Consider the following 20,828-nt stretch of genomic DNA (forward strand, 5'->3'; position numbering starts at 1 on the left):
AATGCAATATAATACGTGAAAAAGATTCGCCTCTGAATAGCAGGAGTAACGAAGTACAACATTTTTATTTTGGGGAGCAAAAGTGGGGAAACCTCTCAGAACCCTTGGGACAGACCCCCAAAGGACAACTGTGTCAAAAAAATCCTGAAAAAAACTTAACACCCGAAAAAAGTACTTTGAATCTGGGGGCGTAAAGCACAAACTGGGGTGCTCTAAGAAGGGGCCAAGTGCTTTGGGGATTGCAGGTGCTTTTATGATGGAGGAATTTCCCTTTTTTAAAAATTCACTTTAGAGACATTAAAAGATGCCTGCACCCATTTTCAGGTACCCCAAATTTGCCAGGACTACTTATTTTCACCATTCTTCACCACTTGTGCAAATACACTAATTAGAGGCTATTGCACCAACTTACCCCAAACAGTTTTATTAGGACTAATCGTGCACTACTACATTGATCCCCAATGTTTCTGCATCTTTTTGGGGGTTCAGGCTGATTTCCCCGATTCTGACACCACTTTCCGCCTGTTCTGACTTCGCGTGTTGCCATTTTCGTGTCTTTTGGAATTGAATAGGGTGAACAGCGGGGATGTACACGATAAGTTTCCGCTGCTAAAATATGCGATGTATGTGAAAAGTCGGCATGCGGAACTTTAACGCGGGTGCGAAACTAATTGAATACCGCCCTAAGTAGGACAGATGCAAAGCGAAAAAATAAATATATTTATTAGAATATCAGGATCCCTGGCAATACTCAATATATTGATTGATTACAAATTGTAATCCTTATCATAAAGTACATAATCCAGGTGACTATCAGTTGCAAGAGGATCCTTTACACAATTAAGGCAAAATTACTCAATACCTTCACACAGGTGACACATAATATGTATAATGAACAAAACATATTAAAAAAATAAATTGGTTATTTCAAATCAATAAGAGGATCAATAACATTGGTTACAGTATGTATATAGCCAAATATTTAGTAAATAATAATTACATCTAGCCACCAGGTTAGTATTGTTAGATAGTTAACATATAAAAATGTATGTTGATAAAAGTGTATTAGTACATGTGTAATATAGGCATGGAATACAGCATAAAGTACCTGGGAGATTAATGATTAATAATGAACTAGTTAATCACATACACAATCAAATATGATTTTGAACCACATACATATCTAGTGTCGAAATCGGTATGAAATACCGACAGTCGGGATCCTGGCGATCAGAATCTCGATGCTGGGATCCCGACAGGGTTAACATACCGACACTTGTTGGTCGGTATGCTAACCCTCCCCTCTCACTACCCTAACCCTAACCTTCCTGGTGCCTAATCCTAATCTCTCCCCCCTAGTGCCTGAACCTAATCTCCCCCACCCTAAACCTAACCCTCTCCCCTTAGTGCCTAACCCTAACGCTCTCCCTAGTGCCTAACCCTAAGTCCTAACCCTCCCCCCAACCCCGGTACTTACTTTCGGCATTCTGGCGGTCGGTAATGTAAGCATCCCCTAGTGTCCACACTTGGAGATATAAATAATTACTCAGAGACACAGTTGATTAGTTACACCGATCTATTTTGTCAAATAGGCAGATGTACGTACTCACCGTATATGGTATTGAAAAACATAAAAATATAGAGCCCACACTCGATGAATAGGTCACATGCACACGGGGGGGCGTGGCCAGCACAGGATGCCATAACACCCAGTTACAGCGCTGTGCAGGAATACTTGGAATATAATGGACTATCACAGTTGTATTATGTGATCTGTAGATGAAAACCTGACTACTAGTGTGGTAGGTGGAGATAGAAAAAGACCCAGAGGAGAATGTGTCTTACTGCTTCTGCTGTCCACCATTTGCGTGGATTGGACGGTGGATGGGAGAACAGGGGAGACACCATCCTGGGAGAGAGGAGAAAGTACACTTCTGCTGTCCGTCGGTGAAGTAGAGTTCAGCCATTGGACGAAATGCATAGAGTGGCCTCCTACAAGATCTTTGTCTTTCTGAAGGGTAATTTGCACCTAGATGGTCTCTGATGTGACAGACACCCCAAATCATCAGTCATCTGGAGTTCACAGCCGGTGTTCAAGCTTCAGGGCATTCTAGGTAAGTGCTTATAATTCTATACAAATGTGAGCAGTATTTATTGTATTATTGCTACCTTACACTGATCAATATGATGTCCCACATTTGTACAGCTGTGTGCAACTTAGTCTGAATCTGTGTAAAAAGTGCTATGATGCAGCGGCTGCCACTTTTTCTATGTCCAAGTTCCGCTGTGCTGCTTCAGCAACTTTGTACACGTGTAAAACCTGTGCAGTTTTACACGTGTGTGCGGTGCAGTTAATCTCATCTGCAATTTGTATAAGATGCAAAATTGAAAGAAAAATACAATAGGCTACTCCTCCAGGAGCACCTCAGTCGCACAGGCGCCTTGCACCATATGGCCATGATGATATGTCTGTAGTTGCACTGAATCATAGTTACCAGATACTTGATTTCATTGTTCTACTTGCACTAGAGAGCTACAAGGTCATTATTGATGCTTACACCTAAATACTATGTTGTTACATGCACCGGGGCATACTATGGCTACAGTAGCTCTCACTAGTAGTCCCCAAAGAAAAATGGCTTCGGTGGGACCAGAGATATGAACCTACTGTACTTACCACACTGGGCATTTTTAGATATCAGTCCCACTGGTATAATAGTTCTAAGAACTATCGCAGTTGAAGTTGTCATTTGCATCCGCAGACTCATATGAATGATATCATTTGTGCAAAATGCACAGCAGTCAGGGGGCATGTCTGCATGTTGATAAATAACCCTTGCTGCATGTACAGTACGTCCATGGTACACTTGTTGAATGCTGTTTATACTGGCCAGCACACAGGGAGGCAGTGCAACACGTTATCTGTGCTCCTTAGCAGGGGAGGAAAACTCTCCCCGTTCCTCCCCTGTTAAAGCAACAGGGGAAATAGGGAAATGTCGGGCGGTCGGCCGTGGCATCAAATACACTTCTAGATGCGACCGACTAATCATTGAATTTTTTGGACATGCTGGACAATGTCAGCATGTCCGACAGAGTGATAATTAGTGGTCAGCCGCGGATCGGCCAGATCATTCTATAGTGTATGCCCAGCATTAATGCTTATAACGTCAATTGTTATTTCATATTATGGTAACTAATGTATTATTAACATATTATAAAAACCTAACAATGACCACAACAGGCGTAAATGTATGGTCTATTACTTATACACAATAAATGTGTCTTTTTTGTATTGGCGTTTGTCTTTGTTATGTTGTAGTTTTGGTGACTGTAAATTACTGTTTCAGTGGGGATTGTGGAACTCTAATACAGATGGATTGGCAAGTAGAGTTGGTTTGGGGGCCGCACAAACAGTGGTTCTAAGGGTACAAAAAATTGCAAATAAAGCCGATCTATTGTTCCAAGCTACAGTATCAGAAATATTTTGCCGTTTAAATGGCTGGCAAAACAATAGAGTAACCTGACATCTTTTAGGGATCCCTAAGGGCCGAGCTCGGCTACCACTGATCTAGTTTATACAATCGCAGAACAACGGAACACATATATTGGAGATTCCAGCAAGTCTGCGCAGCACTGAATAAAATGACAATGTAGCACAATTTAGCAGAAGTGAGGGGGGACATTGAGTGTAACCTAGAGGTCTATTTACTAAGCTGTGTTAGGAGATAAAGTGAACGGTGATAAGGTACCAGCCAATCAGCTTCTAACTGCCATGTCACAGGCTGTGTTTTACAAATGGCAGTTAGGAGCCGATTGGCTGGCACCTTATCTCCTAACACAGCTGAGTAAATAGACCCCCTAGTTTGCTAAGGACAAGAGAGTCGTTTTAATGATTTAAGTCAGTAAATGACATTTGTGAGGGAATTTCACAAAAATAAAGTAACTTTTAAAATTCTTAAAAATCCTCTTAGTCCATCCTTGGTTCTGACACAAAAAAAAAATATTTTTTAATTCTTCGTCACAAAACACACATCAAGACAAATGTGCCCTTGTCATGTCCTCAAAATCCTTCTTTTTTTTTTTATGGCCACAAAATATGATAAATTTTTGCCAGTTGTTGCTCACCGTATATTTTGGTCTCTTAACTAACGCACTTTAGCTAATAGACTGTGAGATTTATCACTTGCACTTACGCTGCAGACTGAAATCTAGTCCTGTGGTAATCAAAGCCAACACAGTTATCAGCTCCTGGGACGTGAAGCCATTTCAAATCATTGGTTGCCATAGGTATCTTGATGATTTATGCCATCCATAAAATGCAGCTTAAAAATAAATAAATAAGTTCTTTTTGGTCGCAAGATCCAATTCCTGCAATATTAAATTATCAAAGATTGATCTGCACGCAATGCCGTGCAATAAAGTTTTGCTGTACAAAAGCAAGGAGAAGACTAAAAGCGAGATAATGCTCTGACTCTATGCTGCCAACTTTGAAATTAGTTTCAAGTTAGAGAAAGAGGGCAATGGGTGTACGCTGCAAGGGGGAGTGGATGGAGGCTAAGATAAGGATGCAAAGAACATTGATAAAGAGGGGAAGAAAAAGGAATGTACTTTCGTTTGCTTAATGTAAAATTCACAATGTTATACAGGAGTTCAGGCACTTTTCTATTTGCCTCCTAAGCAACTTTCTTTTCACATTGCATATAGAAAAAGGGAAATGAACTGGAAGATAAAGGGCTTATTATTAGGCCAGGGTCTCACCATCTTTATCCTGCTGGAACCAATGGCTCAATTCTGCATCTTTAACGGTTTCTTTCAATTATCTGCCAAAGGCGTGAACATTTTTATTCAAATATTCAGGCGTTAAGCAATTGTGCAAGTTAATGTGAGAACATAATTGATATTTTATTCGTTGCTAATACACAATAATGGTGACTTATGTAGCCAGGAAATAACCGGGAGCTCGGCACATATTTTCTGAGCAATAGAACCCTATGTTCTCCAAATGTCAGAGGGTCTATTTACTAAGCAGTGTTAGGAGACAGAGTGAAAAGTGATAAGGTGCCAGCCAATCAGCTCCTAACTGTCATCTCACAGGCTGTGTTTGAAAAATGACAGTTGGGAGCTGATTGGCTGGCACCTTATCACTTTTCACTCTGTCTCCTAACACTGCTTAGTAAATAGACCCTTAAATGTCTACTATTTTGAAACTCTGCAAAAGGCTCATGTGGGTCGATCCTCATAACTATGAGCCTGGTTCAGATGTAGCTATGCTGATGATCACAGAGTTGAGCGATTTTTTTGCTACTGCGCTAGCGCGAAACGCAGAGGAACATCTCACTGCACAAGTGTGAGCTGCAGTTTTACACAGTATTCGCAATGTCTCTGTGATCGCAAGGTCCTGAACACACCATTGCAATCCATGAGCGTTCATTGGTGGCGTTGAAGAGTTGACCAAAAGCGTTCGCAAAAGTAGTTTGGACTGTGGGCGTCTAATGGTGGTTCCAGGGGCGTGTCTGAGATCGCGGCTGCGTTCCCAATTCGCAGAAACAGTCTCAGAGAAACAGTTGATCCAGACTCTGCGCAGCCCAGGACTTACTCCAGGAGTCGATGTGCATCCGATGTTGCATCGATGGTGGTGTGTTCTCAACCCACACAACACCGATAGGGGAAGTGGGTGTAGCAACATTTGCTCAGTCCGTCACACACTGTTTCAGGGGGGAAACTGTTAGCAGACATAAGCAAATTTCTGCACATAAATTGCGATCGCGATCGCAGCTGAAATGCAATAACGTACATCTCTAAATCAGGCTGTATGAGGTCTATGTACTAGGCCTTGGAGAGAGATAAAGTGGATGAAGATAAAGTACCAACCAATTAGCTCCTAACTGTCACCTTACAGGCTGCGTTTGAAAAATGATAGTTAGGAGCTGATTGGTACTTTATCTCCATCCACTTTATCTCTCTCCGAAGCTTAGTACATAGGCCCTCATTCAGAGCCACTCGCTAGCGGCAGTACGCTCGTTCCGAGCGATGTTCGCACATCTGCGCATGCGTACGGATCGTTATACGCATGCGCGAACCAGTCAGTGCGGCCGAAATTCATGTGCTCGCAAAATAGCGAATGCCTGATAATTTGAGTGACAGGATGAGGCGTATGTGGGTGGTAACAGGGGAAGGTGCTTGAAAACGGGGAGTGGAAATCAGAACGCAGGCGTGCTTAAAGGTCAAAACGGGCGTTTTAAGGGAGTGCATATTTAAAACAGCAGCGTCATTGACCACGTCACTGGGTTTTTTTTAAGCCAGAACTGTTCGCAAAATTGTGGTAGCAAAAACCAACCACAAGAATAGCGAGCAGTTCATACGCTGGTCGATGTACTCGATTAATCTAATAAATAGCGGACATGACGTATGGTGCGAGCGGCCAGGGGGCGTTTTTAACAAATAAACGAGCGTATGTTTTGCTCGCTCGTTCAGACTTAGAGGTGTGAACAGACTGCAATTTGCGAACGGATCATTTGAATAGCCACCCCTTGTTTTTGAACGAACGACCGCAAATAGCGAACGGCTCTGAATCAGGCCCATAGATCCCTATGTATATTTCCATCGCTGACCATTATCCATTTCATTATGGAAGATAGTCAAAATGAGCAATGAGACATCACTACTCTCCAGACGCACTTTTACAAAAAATATAAAACTCCAATAGACAAATGTTTTGTCCCAGTATTACATTAATGTATACAGTAAGCACAATTAATGTATACAGTAAGCTCAATAAACTTGAACACTTTTCCCTTTTGTTGAAAGCTTGTACAGCGCTAATCTTCGGTACATTATTTCCAAGTGTCTACGTCAGAGGTTCCCAAACGCGGTCCTCAAGGCTCCCCAACAGTTCATGTTTTAGAGATATCCATGGTTAAGCAGAGGTAATTAAATCAAATTGACTGAGGTACTAATTAAATCGCCTCTGCTCAACCATGGATATCTCTAAAACCTGAACTGTTGGGGAGCCTTGAGGACCGTGATTGGGAGCCTCTGGTCTACGTGATGACCATCTTCACTCATGGCCTAATTAAATAAATACTTAATTGAATGTAAAGAAAGTAAAATCTTCTGTTGTACAGTATGTTTAGTCTTTCTCTTCGAGCCCCATTGACAAGCACACTAAAGAAAGGACAATCAAATACTGAATTTAGCTTAGAATTTTCAGCTTTTACCAACATGCCACTGAGGGGGGAGATTTACCAACCATTTCAACAAGGTTTATTCTTCTAACCATCATTTATCTACTACAGGTTGAGTCTCCTATATCTAAAATGCTTGGGACCAGAGGTGTTTTGGGTACTGGATTTTTTCATATTTTGGAATATTTGCATACTGTACCATAATGAGATATTTTGGGGATGGGATCCAGGTCTAAACACAGAATGCATTTACAGTATGTTCCCTATACACATAGCCTGTTCATCAAACAAAATTTGTGTACATTGAACCATCAGAAAGCAAAGGTGTCATTATTTAAAAGTCACGCTCAAATAATTCTGTATTTCAGAATATTACATACCGTATTTTGGAATATTTGGATATGGGAGACTCAACCTGTATATTCTATAAAATTATAGCTTATATGATATCTGATAGGTTGCTATGGGCAACACCTCCATTTGTCCCCTTTAGAAGGTTTGATAAATTGTCCCTTGAGTGTGGTAAAAGATTAATGCACAGGGGTGGTTCTAGACCAGGGCTTGACAAATGTTTCTAAAATCTAGAAGCCAGGTGGAAAGTGTAGGAGACAGACCACAGTCCCCCCCAAAAACATATTACAGGTATGAATGAGGAGCACAGCTCTGTGTGTTATGCAACTGTTATACACACTATACTAGTCCACAAAATGGTCACAGTTGAATGGATACAGTAAAATGGAGGCCCCCTCACTGCTCTGCACAGCTCCCCTGCTCCACCCTCCAGTAATAACGAACCACATTTTACATAAAATAATGGTGCCAGAAAGTACAACAAAACCCCCCACCCCCTCCCCTCATGGTCTCACTACTATCCCTCTGATGCCGCTCCGCAATCCCTGGCCATGCATATACCCTACTACCGGAGAGCTCTATGAAGCCGGAGATAGGAGATAGGAGACAGTAGACAGCCGGGACGTACAGGAGCATCAGCGTAGACTGGGACAAACAGCAGGGAACAGAGCAGGCCAGGAAGGAGAGGAGTCGTCAGTGCAGGCCGGGACGGACAGAGGCACAGCAGTTACCACAGTCGACACTCAGCACATGCACTCCTGTGCATGATATGAACACCGCAATACTATAAGCACGAATCTCCGCCGGAGCTGATGAGGATCTGCTTCCTCCCTTACTGCAAAATCTAGTAGCCAGGCAGCAAAATCTGGTAGCCATGGCGACCTGGCCCCCGGGATTTGTCGAGCCCTGTTCTAGACCATGTGGAACCCAGGGCGAATACCCATTCAAAACCCCGAAAATGGCAGTTTTCTGAGTTTTGGCTTAATTTTCACTTTAGTACTATACATCCTGCCCTATAAATTTGGCAGAATGCTAAAAAACATGGTGCAGAATAGTACTCCAAGAAATGGTGGTGCACAAGTGGAACTGAAAGACTACACTGCCGAACTTCATACCTCCGTGATAAGAACGTTTTCAGTAGGACAGTCTATTCATGCCCATTTCACATACTGAGCCTGATTCAGAGACGTATGCAATGCCGATGATCACCGAGTTGAGCGATTTTCTGCTGCTCTGGCACGTGCACAAAAATCCCTAAAAACGTCTATGGTGCATGCATTACACAAATTGTACTCACAAAGGCGCTGTTGCCATTGAGATGCACTGTATCAGAAATGTCTTGGAAAAGTCCTGGGCATTCCTGGGTGGTGACTAGACTGAAGCACGGAGATGGCCCGTCTTATGGGCTTGTCAGTGAAAGTGGTTGCGTTCACAAATGCTTGACCGCTCGCATAAGGGGCAATACATGGATGGAGAAACTGCTGGCAAGTTTCAATGGTATAACCAATGGTGGCGTCTAAAGGTGGTGCGTCTTACAGTGTCTACAGATGCCGAGAGTGGGCATCTCAGTCCTTGCACGTTCATATGCAAGGCAGTAATAGTGACATTGGCATAAAGTCACAGATAGACTACCACCAAAACTTGCAGCCACTTCTGCAACAGGCTCACTGTACTTAAAGTTATTTTTATAGAATTATTATTCAGAGGGTGGCAACTATAGTATTATATTTTATTGTAGCACAACGCTCAATCCCGAGCCTTCATTGTAAGCGAAAAGCAATCAAACACCACAGGACCATCGTTGTACGCTTCTAGATTAAAAGACAGCAGACATGCCCATTGTTCTGCAGGCAGGGAAGAGTGCAAATCTACATGCATAACATAATTCATTCCTAGCTAAATGTACCTGTCAGAATAAGCCATGTAGTCTTCATTGTATTTTATTACAAGAGAGAGGTTTTCTATAAATGTAATTCAATTTTAAAGCCTGAGGATTGCAAACCTGCCTCCGTATCTTCACTCCGTGCTGCACATCCGTAACCAAGAAATCAATTCCTAGCAAGTAACAAGCAATGATTACCCTTTCAATGGTTCCGTACACAACTTACATTTTCAAGACAACAAAAGAGCACAGGAAACGAATTGTAATTGAATTATTTGGCGAAAGCGATCACCTGTTTAAGCCCCAAGCGGTACGCCACGATCCGGTCCACGGCATCCGGATTCATCTGAGTCCACTGCAAGCTGTAGGAGTAGACGCTGGCCTTGCTCTGCCAAAGTGGATTGTAGGTATCATAGTAGAACTCTGGAGGGTAAGCCTTCCCTGAATAGAATGGAACACACGTTATTATAACAGTGTTGATTTATAATTAGCTACATTCTGACTTAAGCATTTGGCAGACTCAAACTTTTTAACTGTACCGTCAACATAACAGTATAATAATTAAAGCTCAAATTCCCCTGTTATCAATATTTGTAACACAAAACTCATTTTCCAGGATGTCCCCTGTAACTTTGGAGTCTATTTACTAAGCAGTGTTAGGAGACAGAGTGAAAAGTGATAAGGTGCCAGCCAATCAGCTCCCAACTGTCATTTTTCAAACACAGCCTGTGAGATGACAGTTAGGAGCTGATTGGCTGGCACCTTATCACTTTTCACTCTGTCTCCTAACACTGCTTAGTAAATAGACCCCTTAGTCTTTTTCTAAATTGCTCTGCGATGTGATATTTAATAATGTTTGTGTATGACAGGGAACTTATGCCCGATTCAGTATGTGTCGCAGTTGCGATCGGAGCTGCGTAATCGCACGCAATGCAGCTGCGAAAATATGCTAATGCCTGCCACAGCTCAGCCAGCATAGAGACGCCCACTGCTGCTTTCTCACATCTGTAATACCTCGCAGTCCTGCGTATACATCGGTACCATCGAAGCACATCAGCCCGTCACGCACAACTACAGCAGGTCTGACCAGTCGCAGCTACTGCAAGTCTCCTCGCACGCAGTGAATACTAAAGCTGCGTATGAAATCGCAGTGGCTAATTTATGCACGCTAAGGAAACGGGCTTCAAATGGACAGACATGCCTGCGTTTCTCCAACCACCCCCAAACGCTCACGGCCTGTTATTCACTCTGCAATGGATTCCTATGTGTGATCATAATCGCAGGGCGTGAGCCAATCTGCGTATGTAGTTGCAATTGCTGCTGAATCAGGCCCGTAGACTGTAAATCTCAATGGGATAGGGACTGATGTGAATGATTTAATTCTCTGGGAAGCCCTGTGTCCTATGGCAGCGTTATACAAGTGATTGATAGATAAATGTGACAGTCAGAGACAGAGACAGTCAGGAGGCTCCTGAGTGGTCATGTGATGACCGAGGAAGGAGGGGATGTGGGTGATGGTGCAATTAAAAGGTGTGCTGAGAAGAGGAACATTTCAGAGCCCATCTGTAAGTGTCTTGTAACTGTGGTTACTATGACAATCCCATAAATCTTAGCAAAATGTTAATCATTGTGAGCAGAAGTTTGAACATGCTAAAGATTCACAGGCTTTAGACCATAGACTTGACCCAAACATGTTGTTGATTTCTACATACTGTACATTACACTGCCAAGAGATCCGGCATAACATAGTAACTGTTGGCACATACTGTAAGCAGATTTTACCTAGTGCTGCTATTTTTTATGTTATATTTTTTTTTCTTTACTTTCATATTTATTTTGACCAGAACCTGGCAGGCCGGAATTCCGTCTGTCTCCGGACTGTAGCAGGGGCAGCCCCCCTCGTCCAAGAGGGTAGGAGCCACCATTGATCATGACTACTCAATTCTGGACAGCACGGCATACAGACAGAACATACTGTAGCACTGATTTGTGATTAGATTGCCATATTGTAGACGGGAAATACTAAAGTTGATGGTCTGTGTCTGCATGTTATTTGTGAGTTTAGGATCCTTTACTGGATGTGTATGTATGCACACACTAATTGGACACTATAATGTGGCCCTCTTTAGTTCTCACCTCTTTATCCATCACTTGAAATAGTTGTTTTACTTTTAAGATGGTTAATACTCTTAGGGGGAGATTTAATAAAGCTTGGAGAGAGATCAAACTGGGGGAAAATAGCACCAACCAATCAGCTCCTAACTGTCATTTTTCAAACACAGCCTGTAAATTGACAGTTAGGAGCTGATTGGTTGGTGCTATTTATCTCCAATTTGATCTCTCTCTAAGCTTTATTCAATCTCCCCCTAAGTACCACGAGGAGTAAAAGCATTGAGTTCTTGTAGCATTAAATTAGTGTGAAATGCTATTTTAATTTCAGAGAGAGGGAGAGAGAGTCAGGATGTAATGAGAAAATGCTTTTGAATAGAATCTTTCACTTATCACTAGATCAGTCTGGACTTAAAAGCTTTTGTAATGCACCATATAGATGCAAACAAGATGAACGCTACCGTACATGGAAAGTGGCCTTGGCTGTGAAGTAAATGTATCACTCTTGTTAGACCTTAGCTTTTAATAATCCTAAAAGGCTAAAGCCTCATCTGAATGATCCGGGTAAACCTCAATCACAGCCTATGCCCTCCACAGTTGCAGCCACAATCACGCTTCCATGACAACCATCCCTATGATGCTCAGCAAAGAAGAGCTGCACATGGGAAACGTGAAACTTTACATCTATAGATCCCCAAGAATTTGGCAGCCTTTCTTGACTCAAAGGATCCATGGATGAATGATAGTCTTGAGGGGGAGGGGAGGGGTACAGTGGCCCTGATTCAGAGGCGCTCGCAAAAAGCAAGCGCTCACTCTGAATCAGGGAGGGCACTTGGTTTTTTAGTTGCGGCCTCTTGGCCACTCGCATAGCAGTGGGTTACCACCCACAGCTTATGCGAGCGACCAGGATGATGGTCACGATGGTCAAGACCATCGCGACAATCGGGCTTGCGACGAGACCCTTGTAGTAGGGCCTTGTGGCTGCAAGCCCTAGAGAGCTTATGGCTCTGCCGTTTGTGGGGCCGCCCACAAACGGCAGGTGTTCGCATGGGAACGCCTCCGTTTGTGAAGCCACCCCTCTGCCACGTCTACAAAATTAGGCGATCTTTTTGCGCTCACTCCGGGGCTCGCGCCTGCGCACTGGGCCACCATCGACCCGCTTGCGAGCGCAATGTGCTTGCAAGCGGGTCTGAATCAGGCCCAGTGTTCAAACGCCACACCACACTTCAGAGTCACATTAGTTTTAAGATTAATGACTGATGATGACACCCAATGCAGTTACCAGGTTTTTACATAATCACAAAACACAACCTTCAAGGCACTAAGAGATATGTTTGAGTAATCACTTCTGGTGTAACCAGGTATTGTGGAGAAACGCGTCAGTGGAAGAAATTCGGAGGTTTCAAGAAGGACATATGAAAATATAGTGAGCTGACTGTAGAATGCTGCAAACAGTAGTCAGACTATGAATTTCACACAACTGCAATATACCTGACATAAGAACAACAGAGCTCTGATTCAGGCGACTGCTATGCTACTAATACATTTAAAAATCAGTTAAAAAAAATTAACTGAAAGTGATATCAAGAATTTCCTAAGGATTATTTTACCAGGAACTATGAAATCTGCATTTGACCAACATACATTTCTGTGACAATGGGCTGGAACCACTAATCTAAACAACTAACAACTGAGATGCAATCAATATTATACAAGACTTTTATATATTACACATTCTTATAATACTTCAGTTGTTTATATAATTTTTTTTGTAGCTTTTGCATTATTGTTATATTTACTGCATGGTGAATGATGAATAAATACATAAAAACATATTTTATATGAGTTAGTAACTGACTGAGATGTATAATAACTATATATACAGTATACATTTATTAGCTATACAGCATTACTAGCGCTGTCTACTATATTTTGTTGCTTATCGTAGTCACACAGTCTGCGTGTATTACATTTTTCAACTTCAGTTTACGAGTACACCTGGCACTGACACCTTACTTTGTCAATCATTGTCACATGTACAGTAGGGGGTATATTTACTAAACTGCAGGTTTTTAGAAGTAGAGTTGTTGTCCATAGCAACCAATCAGATTCTAGCTATTATCTTCTAGAAGGTGCTATATAATTGATAAGTAGAATGTGTATTGGTTGCTATTGGCAACATCTCCACTTCTAAAAACCCGCACTATAGTAATTATAGTATCCCGTAGTATCCACTTTAAAAAAAAAAATATCTACAATATGATAATTAATTATCATGCAAAATACATATTTTAATTAAATAGAGTGAGTCTATTTTCTATTTGCATCTTCCATAGGAACCAGTCTATTTTAATAGTTAGTGTCAGCAATTGAACAGTGGTTTTCAGCAATTGGACAGCACCTTTGGTTAGCAAAAGACACCAACAAGCTTTTTTTAATTGAGCAACTGCAGTTCACTGATACAGGCACATCACAGTATGCTACAACCGATGATCACTGTGCAGTGGCACTAATTGCTTGGCCACCAGTTATAAGGAAAACTACAACTGAGATGAGCAGTAATTAGTAGAATAATGACATAGTGGACATGTGTAATGCACCAGCTTTTAAGGTGTGTTTGATTCTAATACGGTTGATTTTGTTATTCTTCATGTAGTTCTTCTCCACATGTATCTATGAAGTTAGTGGGATTAGAGCAAAACATAGTAAATTATATTAGAATACTAGCAGCAGAACATAGCATACAAGCAAATTAGTTGGTAATCCTGAAAAAAGCAGATCTCGTTAAATCCTGTGATTGAGGACAGTGCTGCATTTCATTTGGGGTAGTGTCATGATGTGAGGAGAGGAATGTGATAAGCATGAAGCCGAAGACAGAGTTATATAGCAGGAGGTGCAGGGTCCCCCAGGTAGGCCCGGTGATGGGGGGGGAACTAAGGGTACACCCGTTCCAGGCCTCGGGGTCCAGAGGGGCCAGAAGGCTGGACGGGCACAAAAAAAGGTCAGCTGACTCACTGTTCAAGCCGGCGGACCACGACCACTGGGACCCATAGTCTCCGCCACCCAGCCCCTGGTCCGTCCCTTGTAGCCTGGCCCTGGCAGCGCTGGGCTCTTCCCGGTGGCTAAGCTGCAGCCCGACCCGGGGCTTGCTGACCGCTGTGCAGTCAGACCTTATGAGCAAGATGGCAGCATGACGTCATAGGTCCCGTCGCCGCACATCTCTGCCCGCCTGGCAGGCTGCATTTTGGAGGGGATATGGGACGTTAGAGGAACAGGGGCGGTGTGCAGGAGAACAGGATGGGAGCTGGGGAAGAAGGTAAAGGGGCTGGTTGCATAAGGAGGTGCTCGGGGCAGACGGTGACACAGACTGGGTGCAGAATAAGGTGATGAGGGCTGGGGAGAGAGGAAGGTGCTGGGGGCAGAAGGTGACACAGTCAGGGGGCAGAGGAAGGTGATGGGGGCTGGGGACAGAGGAAGGTGCTGGGGGCAGAAGGTGACAGGCTGGGGCAGAAGATGACACAGGCTGGGGGCAGAAGATGACACAGGCTGGGGGCAGAGGAAGGTGATGGGGGCTGGGGACAGAGGAAGATGCTGGGGGCAGAAGGTGACACAGTCTAGGGGCAGAGTAAGGTGATGGGGGCTGGGGACAGAGGAAGGTGCTGGGGGCAGAAGGTGATAGGCTGGGGCAGAAGATGACACAGGCTCTTAGCAGAGGAAGGTGATGGGAGCTGAGGACAGAGGAAGGTGCTGGGGACAGAGGGTGACACAGACTGCGGGCAGAGGAAGTTGATGGGGGATAGGGGCAGATGAAGGTGCTGGGGGCAGAAGGTGACAGGCTGGGGGGCAGCGGAAAGTGATGGGAGCTGGGGACAGGTCACACGGGCTGGGGTCAGAGGAAGGTGATGGGGGCTGGGGACAGATGGTCACACGGGCTGGGGTCAGAGGAAGGTGATGGGGGCTGGGGATGGAAGAAGGTGATGTCGGGCTTCTGGGCTGAGGATTGTGATGAGGGGCTGAGGACTGAGAATGGCTGGCTGCTGACACCATTCCTCCTAACCCTGAGGCATCCACAGTACTGTCATAAGGAAGACCTTGCAAGAGATGTAAGTCATAGTATATTTTTACTTTATGTAAAGGCTTATATATCTTTCAGTTAACATTCTCATGGTTCACATATCACACATGCAGGGGAGGGATGTACGGGATCGGGGTGACGATGAGAAGCTAGAGCCCCCGGAGACATCAGTGTACCGGGCCCCGAAATTTCTGTTGCCAGCCCTGCCCCCAGCAGCACAGAGTATATCAGGAGATGAGCGATGTGTTGGTAAGGGGATGCCGACAGCCGGCTTCCCGATTGCTTTATCCCAGCGTGGGTTAAAATACAGGCGTCTATATCTAGACGTCTGTCATTTTCCCGACGCCGGGAGCCAGGCGCCCGGCATCCCGATCGAAGGGATGCCGGTCGCCGCGAGCAGGGGGGGGTTAGGTTTAGCGCACCCAGGGGGGACTTAGGGTTAGGCACCCCCCCGGTAGGGTTAGGGGTAGGCTAGGGGGAGGGGGGGTTAGGGTTAGGCACTTACAGGGGGGATTAGGGTTAGGCACTTGGGGGGGAGGTTAGGGTTAGGCACCCCTAAGGAGGGTTAGGGGAGTTAGGTTAGTATATACTTACCTTAGGACGATCGGGATGCCGCTGCCAGGATCTGTCCATCTGTCGGGCTGGCGCTGCCGGGAATCGAACCGCCATGCAGCTGGCGGTATTTCATACCGATTCCGTTAGTAAGTACAGGGCTACAGATGACAAGTGCAGTGACATGGTGTGAGGAGAGGATTGCTGGCAGTAGGAGGCCACAGATGTGAGAGATGTATAATTGAAGGAGAGGGGTCCCTAGCAAAACAGTGTACAGTATATCAGGAGATGAGTAATGTGTTAGTAAGGACAGAGCTACAGTATATGTGACAGGGGCAGCAAAATTATGTGAGAAGGATAATGGAGGCAGCAGGAAGCCACAGACTGAGAGTTATATAGTGGGAGGAGCAGGGTCCCCCAGCAGCACAGAGTATGTCAGGAAATGAGTGAAGTGTTAGTAAAGATAGGGCTGCATGTGACAGGGACAGTGGCATGATGTGAGGAGGATAATGGAGGCAGCAGGAAGCCACAGACTGAGAGTTATATAGTGGGAGGAGCAGGGTCCCCCAGCAGCACAGAGTATGTCAGGAAATGAGTGAAGTGTTAGTAAAGATAGGGCTGCATGTGACAGCGGCAGTGACATGATGTGAGGAGGAGAATGGAGGCAGCAGGAAGCCACAGACTGAGAGTTATATTGTGGGAGAAGCAGTGTCCCCCAGCAGCACAGAGTATATCAGGAGATGAGTGATGTGTTAGTGAGGACAGGGCTACAGATGACAAGTGCAGTGATATGATGTGAGGAGGGGATTAGTGGCAGTAAGAAGCCACAGACTGAGAGTTATATAGTGGGAGGAGCAGGGTCCCCCCGCAGCACAGAATATATCAGGAGATGAGTAATGTGTTAGTGAGAGCAGAGCTACAGTACATATGACAGGGACAGTGACATGAGGGGAATAGATGTAGCAGGAAGATACAGGCTGAGAGTTATAGTGGTAGGAGCAGTGGGCCTGATTCAGACCTGGACGGTACTTGCGGCCGCTCGCTCTCAAAAAGGGGCCATCTATGCAAAACATGCACTCGCTCTTTGTGGTGCAAGGACGCCTCTATGTCTTAGCGGGCGAGGGCTTATTGCGTTCGCAAGTGTTTAAAGATGCCCCCTTGCCACTCACAACAAACGTCATCTCTGGGAAATGTAGGGCTAATCGGGACCATCAGGAGCCATTGGAGCAGCACTTAAGGTAGACCTAGCCTCCCGCTAGCAGTGCGAGCAGTTCATGGAAAAATCATCCAGGTCACATGTTCAATGACGCTACTTTGCTATTTATGCACACCCATTAAACTCCCTTCTGACGGTCAGACACACCTGCGTTCGCATCACCACTCCCCCGTTCACAAGCACCTTCCCCTGTTACCACCCACAAACGGCGCTGTCACTCATTCCACTGGGCAGTCTTTTCAGGGCGAGCGCGCACAATCAGATCACTCGTTCTAGTTTGCACACGTGCACTGTGACTTATACGCATGCGCAGATGGACGACCATCGCTCAGAGTGAGCAAGCGCAACTTAGCGTCCTGGTCTGAATCAGGCCCAGTGTCCACAACAGCACAGTGTATACCAGGAGTTGAGTAATGTAATAGTTAGACCACACCTACAGTACATATGACAGGGGCAGTGACATGATGTGAGGAGGGGAATAGAGATAGCAGGAAGCCACAGACTGAGAGTTATAGTGGAAAGAGCAGAGTCTCCCAGCAGCACAGAGTATATCAGGATATGTGATGTGTTAGTGAGGACAGAGCTGCATGTGACAGGTTGGCAACCATCAAAGTTATGAAGCGATGGTGAGTATTTTCAGCATCAAGGGGATGCCACTGATGATAAAACATTGATGGCTGATCATCGATGATGAATGACGACTCAGCTTTGTGCCTGCATGGGCATAGCCTCACCATTGATAATTAATTACCACAGGTGAATAACCATTGACAATTGTAATAAAAAATTAACATACTCTCCAAATGCCTCTACTACTTCCAAATGTTCCCAGTGAAGGTCTAATTTTTTAAAAATTCCAAAATGTTTGAATTTATTTGGAATAGCAAAAAAAATACAAATCCCAGAATTAACTTAAGTTTAATCACTTAAAAAACAACTCGATATAAATACGGAAGCAGAAACTTCCCGGTGATTATAATTATTGGGCCGCTCACCAGAGGCCAATTGAAGACTCTTTTTTCTACCCTCTGGGTTAGATATAGAAGCAACATATCCTAAAAGTGCATATTTTTGTGGGTATTATTAGCCACTGGGACATTGTCCGAGACCTCTTGATCTCACCCCGCTCTGTTCCTAGAGACCCCTGCACTTTTCTCCTTTGTAATCCTCCCCAGGATGTAGATATACGCCCTGCTCGAAGCCTATCACTGTAGTTGTAGCAGGATGTCTGATCACCATAATACACAGGCAGCCAAATCCTCCCCACCTTTCTTCTCCTAAATCCTAAATGACTGACATGCTGCAGCATTTGGGGGGCGGAGAGGGAGCGTGCCTGGTCACCATTCCCATTTCCTAGGAGGGATGAGGCCATGGTCTGCGTCAGTGGCCGTAGATTTCCGGCCTATTAAGTGACCAGCGCCTGGCCAGGCTGCAGTCTGACCAATGGAGAAATCATCACCATGGTCGCGATGGTGATCCCAGCCTGCGACATCGGTCACAGTGCTGTGATCACAAATGCAGCAATAAGGTGTCTGACACCTCCTTCTGCGCCTGAGATGTGCGGCTCTGCAAATCCATCCATCTTTGAATCAGGCGATGAATGCACAAGGGCTGGGATGCCCACTTTGTGTGTCTGCAGTCACAACTATCGGAAGCACCATCGGGACTTGCACAAGCCCCATGCTAAGTGCTGGATCCCCATGATATTTTATTTATTTATTTATTTTCCCAGTTATTTATATAGCGCTTTACAGAGAATATTTGGCCATTCACAGTGGAGCTTACACTCTATGGGCCTGATTCAGACCTGCTCGTGAGTGCATAGCGCTCGCAAGCGGGTCGATGTTTGGCCCCTGCGCACGTCGCTCTGGGGCTCACTACAAGACGGGGCGGCTGTCGATGTTAATCGACAGCTCGCCCCGTTTTGTAGGCGGGAAGGGGGGGTGGCTGCACAAACGGAGGCGTTCCCGAAGTCCAATACCTTAGAGACAATACCTTAGGGTCTCCTCGCAATGCCGATGGTGGAGATAATCGCGACCATCGCCAGGCCGCTCGCACTAGCTGTGGGTGGTCACCCACAGCTTTGCAAGTGGCCTGGAGGCCAAAACTAAAAATAACTGTCTCGTCCTGATTCAGATTGAACGCTTGCAAATAGTGAGCACCTCTGAATCAGGGCCTATGGGGGTCATTCAGACCCGTTCGCGAGCAAAGGACGCTCGCAAACGGGTCGATGATGCCCCACTGCGCATGCGCACGATGGAGGGAGCTCCGTCGTGCGCATGCGCGAGACCCGGATAGCGACAGGCTCTCCGTCGTGCTGTCGATGTTGATTGACAGCACGCCCCCTTTGGTGGGCGTTCCGGGGGCGTGACTGCCAGACGGAGGCGTTCCCATGGGAACGCCTACCGTCTGAGTCCGGCCCCACTGACATCAGTAATGATGTCAGTGGGAGTGATTTTGGCTGATAGAGCCAAAATCACTCCTGGGCTTGCAGAAGCGAAACCCTACCGCAGGGTCTCGTCGCAAGCCCATCTTTTTGGCCGCTCGCATAAGCTGTGGGTGGTCACCCACAGCTATGCGAGCGGCCAGGAGTCCGCTCCAAATTTAGCTGGGACGGCCCTGATTCAGAGCGAGCGCTCTGGTCAGAGCGTTCAGCTCTGAATTAGGCCCTATATTCCCTACCACATACTTACACACTAGGGTTAATTTTTTTTGTTGGGGCCAATTAGCCTATCAGTATATTTTTGGAGTGTGGGGGGGGGGGAAACCGGAGTACCCAGGGGGAACCCATGCAAGCACAGGAAGAATATACAAACTCCACACAGTTAGGGCCGTAGTGGGAATTGAACCCACAACCTCAGTGTTTTGAGGAAGTAATGCTAACCATTACACCGTCTGTGCTGCCCAAGTGCAGGATCCCAGTGCTAGGTGCATGATCCCCAAGCTAAGTGCAAGATCCCCATGCTAAGCACAGGATCCCCATGCTAGGTGCAGGTTCCCCATACTAGGTGCAAGAACCCCATGCTAAGCGCAGGATCCCCATGCTACTGTAGGTGCTAGATCACCATGACATGTGCAGGATCCCAATGCTAGGTGCAAGCTCCCCATTTTAAGTGCAGGATCCCAAAAATAAGTGCAGGATCCCGATGCTATGTGCAGGATCCCCATCATAGGTGCCAGATCACAAGGCTAGGTGCAGGATCCCCATGCTAGGAGAAATATCTTCATCAGAATATGGCCTCCAATGCACACGATTAGGCGTCTGAGTCCGCAACCACTCCTGCGACATGCCGCGAGACCCCCATAACTCTCCAATCAGACGGAATATCTCAGTGCGTCTCCATAGCCACCTCCCAGTCACAGCCCAGGAACGCCCAGTGCATTCCAGAGTCAGTGCGGCTCAATCGGTCTTGTGGCTCTGTGCTATAATTGTGTTTTATCCAGTATTGTGCACCGCCT

The 20,828-nt window shown here is 45.4% G+C and overlaps 1 protein-coding gene across 3 annotated transcripts in view; it reads right to left on the bottom strand.

Moving 5' to 3' along the window:
* Positions 1-20,828, bottom strand: part of MDGA2 (MAM domain containing glycosylphosphatidylinositol anchor 2) — a 918,945-nt gene that overhangs the window by 79,810 nt on the left and 818,307 nt on the right. For all 3 annotated transcript variants that reach the window (XM_088455291.1, XM_088455288.1, XM_088455287.1), the window contains one exon: positions 9,710-9,858. In XM_088455291.1, the coding sequence (XP_088311417.1) occupies positions 9,710-9,858 (149 nt within the window). The remainder of the gene's footprint in view (positions 1-9,709; positions 9,859-20,828) is intronic.

Source organism: Taudactylus pleione, unplaced genomic scaffold, assembly GCF_031769625.1.
Source record: "Taudactylus pleione unplaced genomic scaffold, aTauple2 ptg000652l, whole genome shotgun sequence".
NCBI lineage: Eukaryota > Metazoa > Chordata > Amphibia > Anura > Myobatrachidae > Taudactylus > Taudactylus pleione.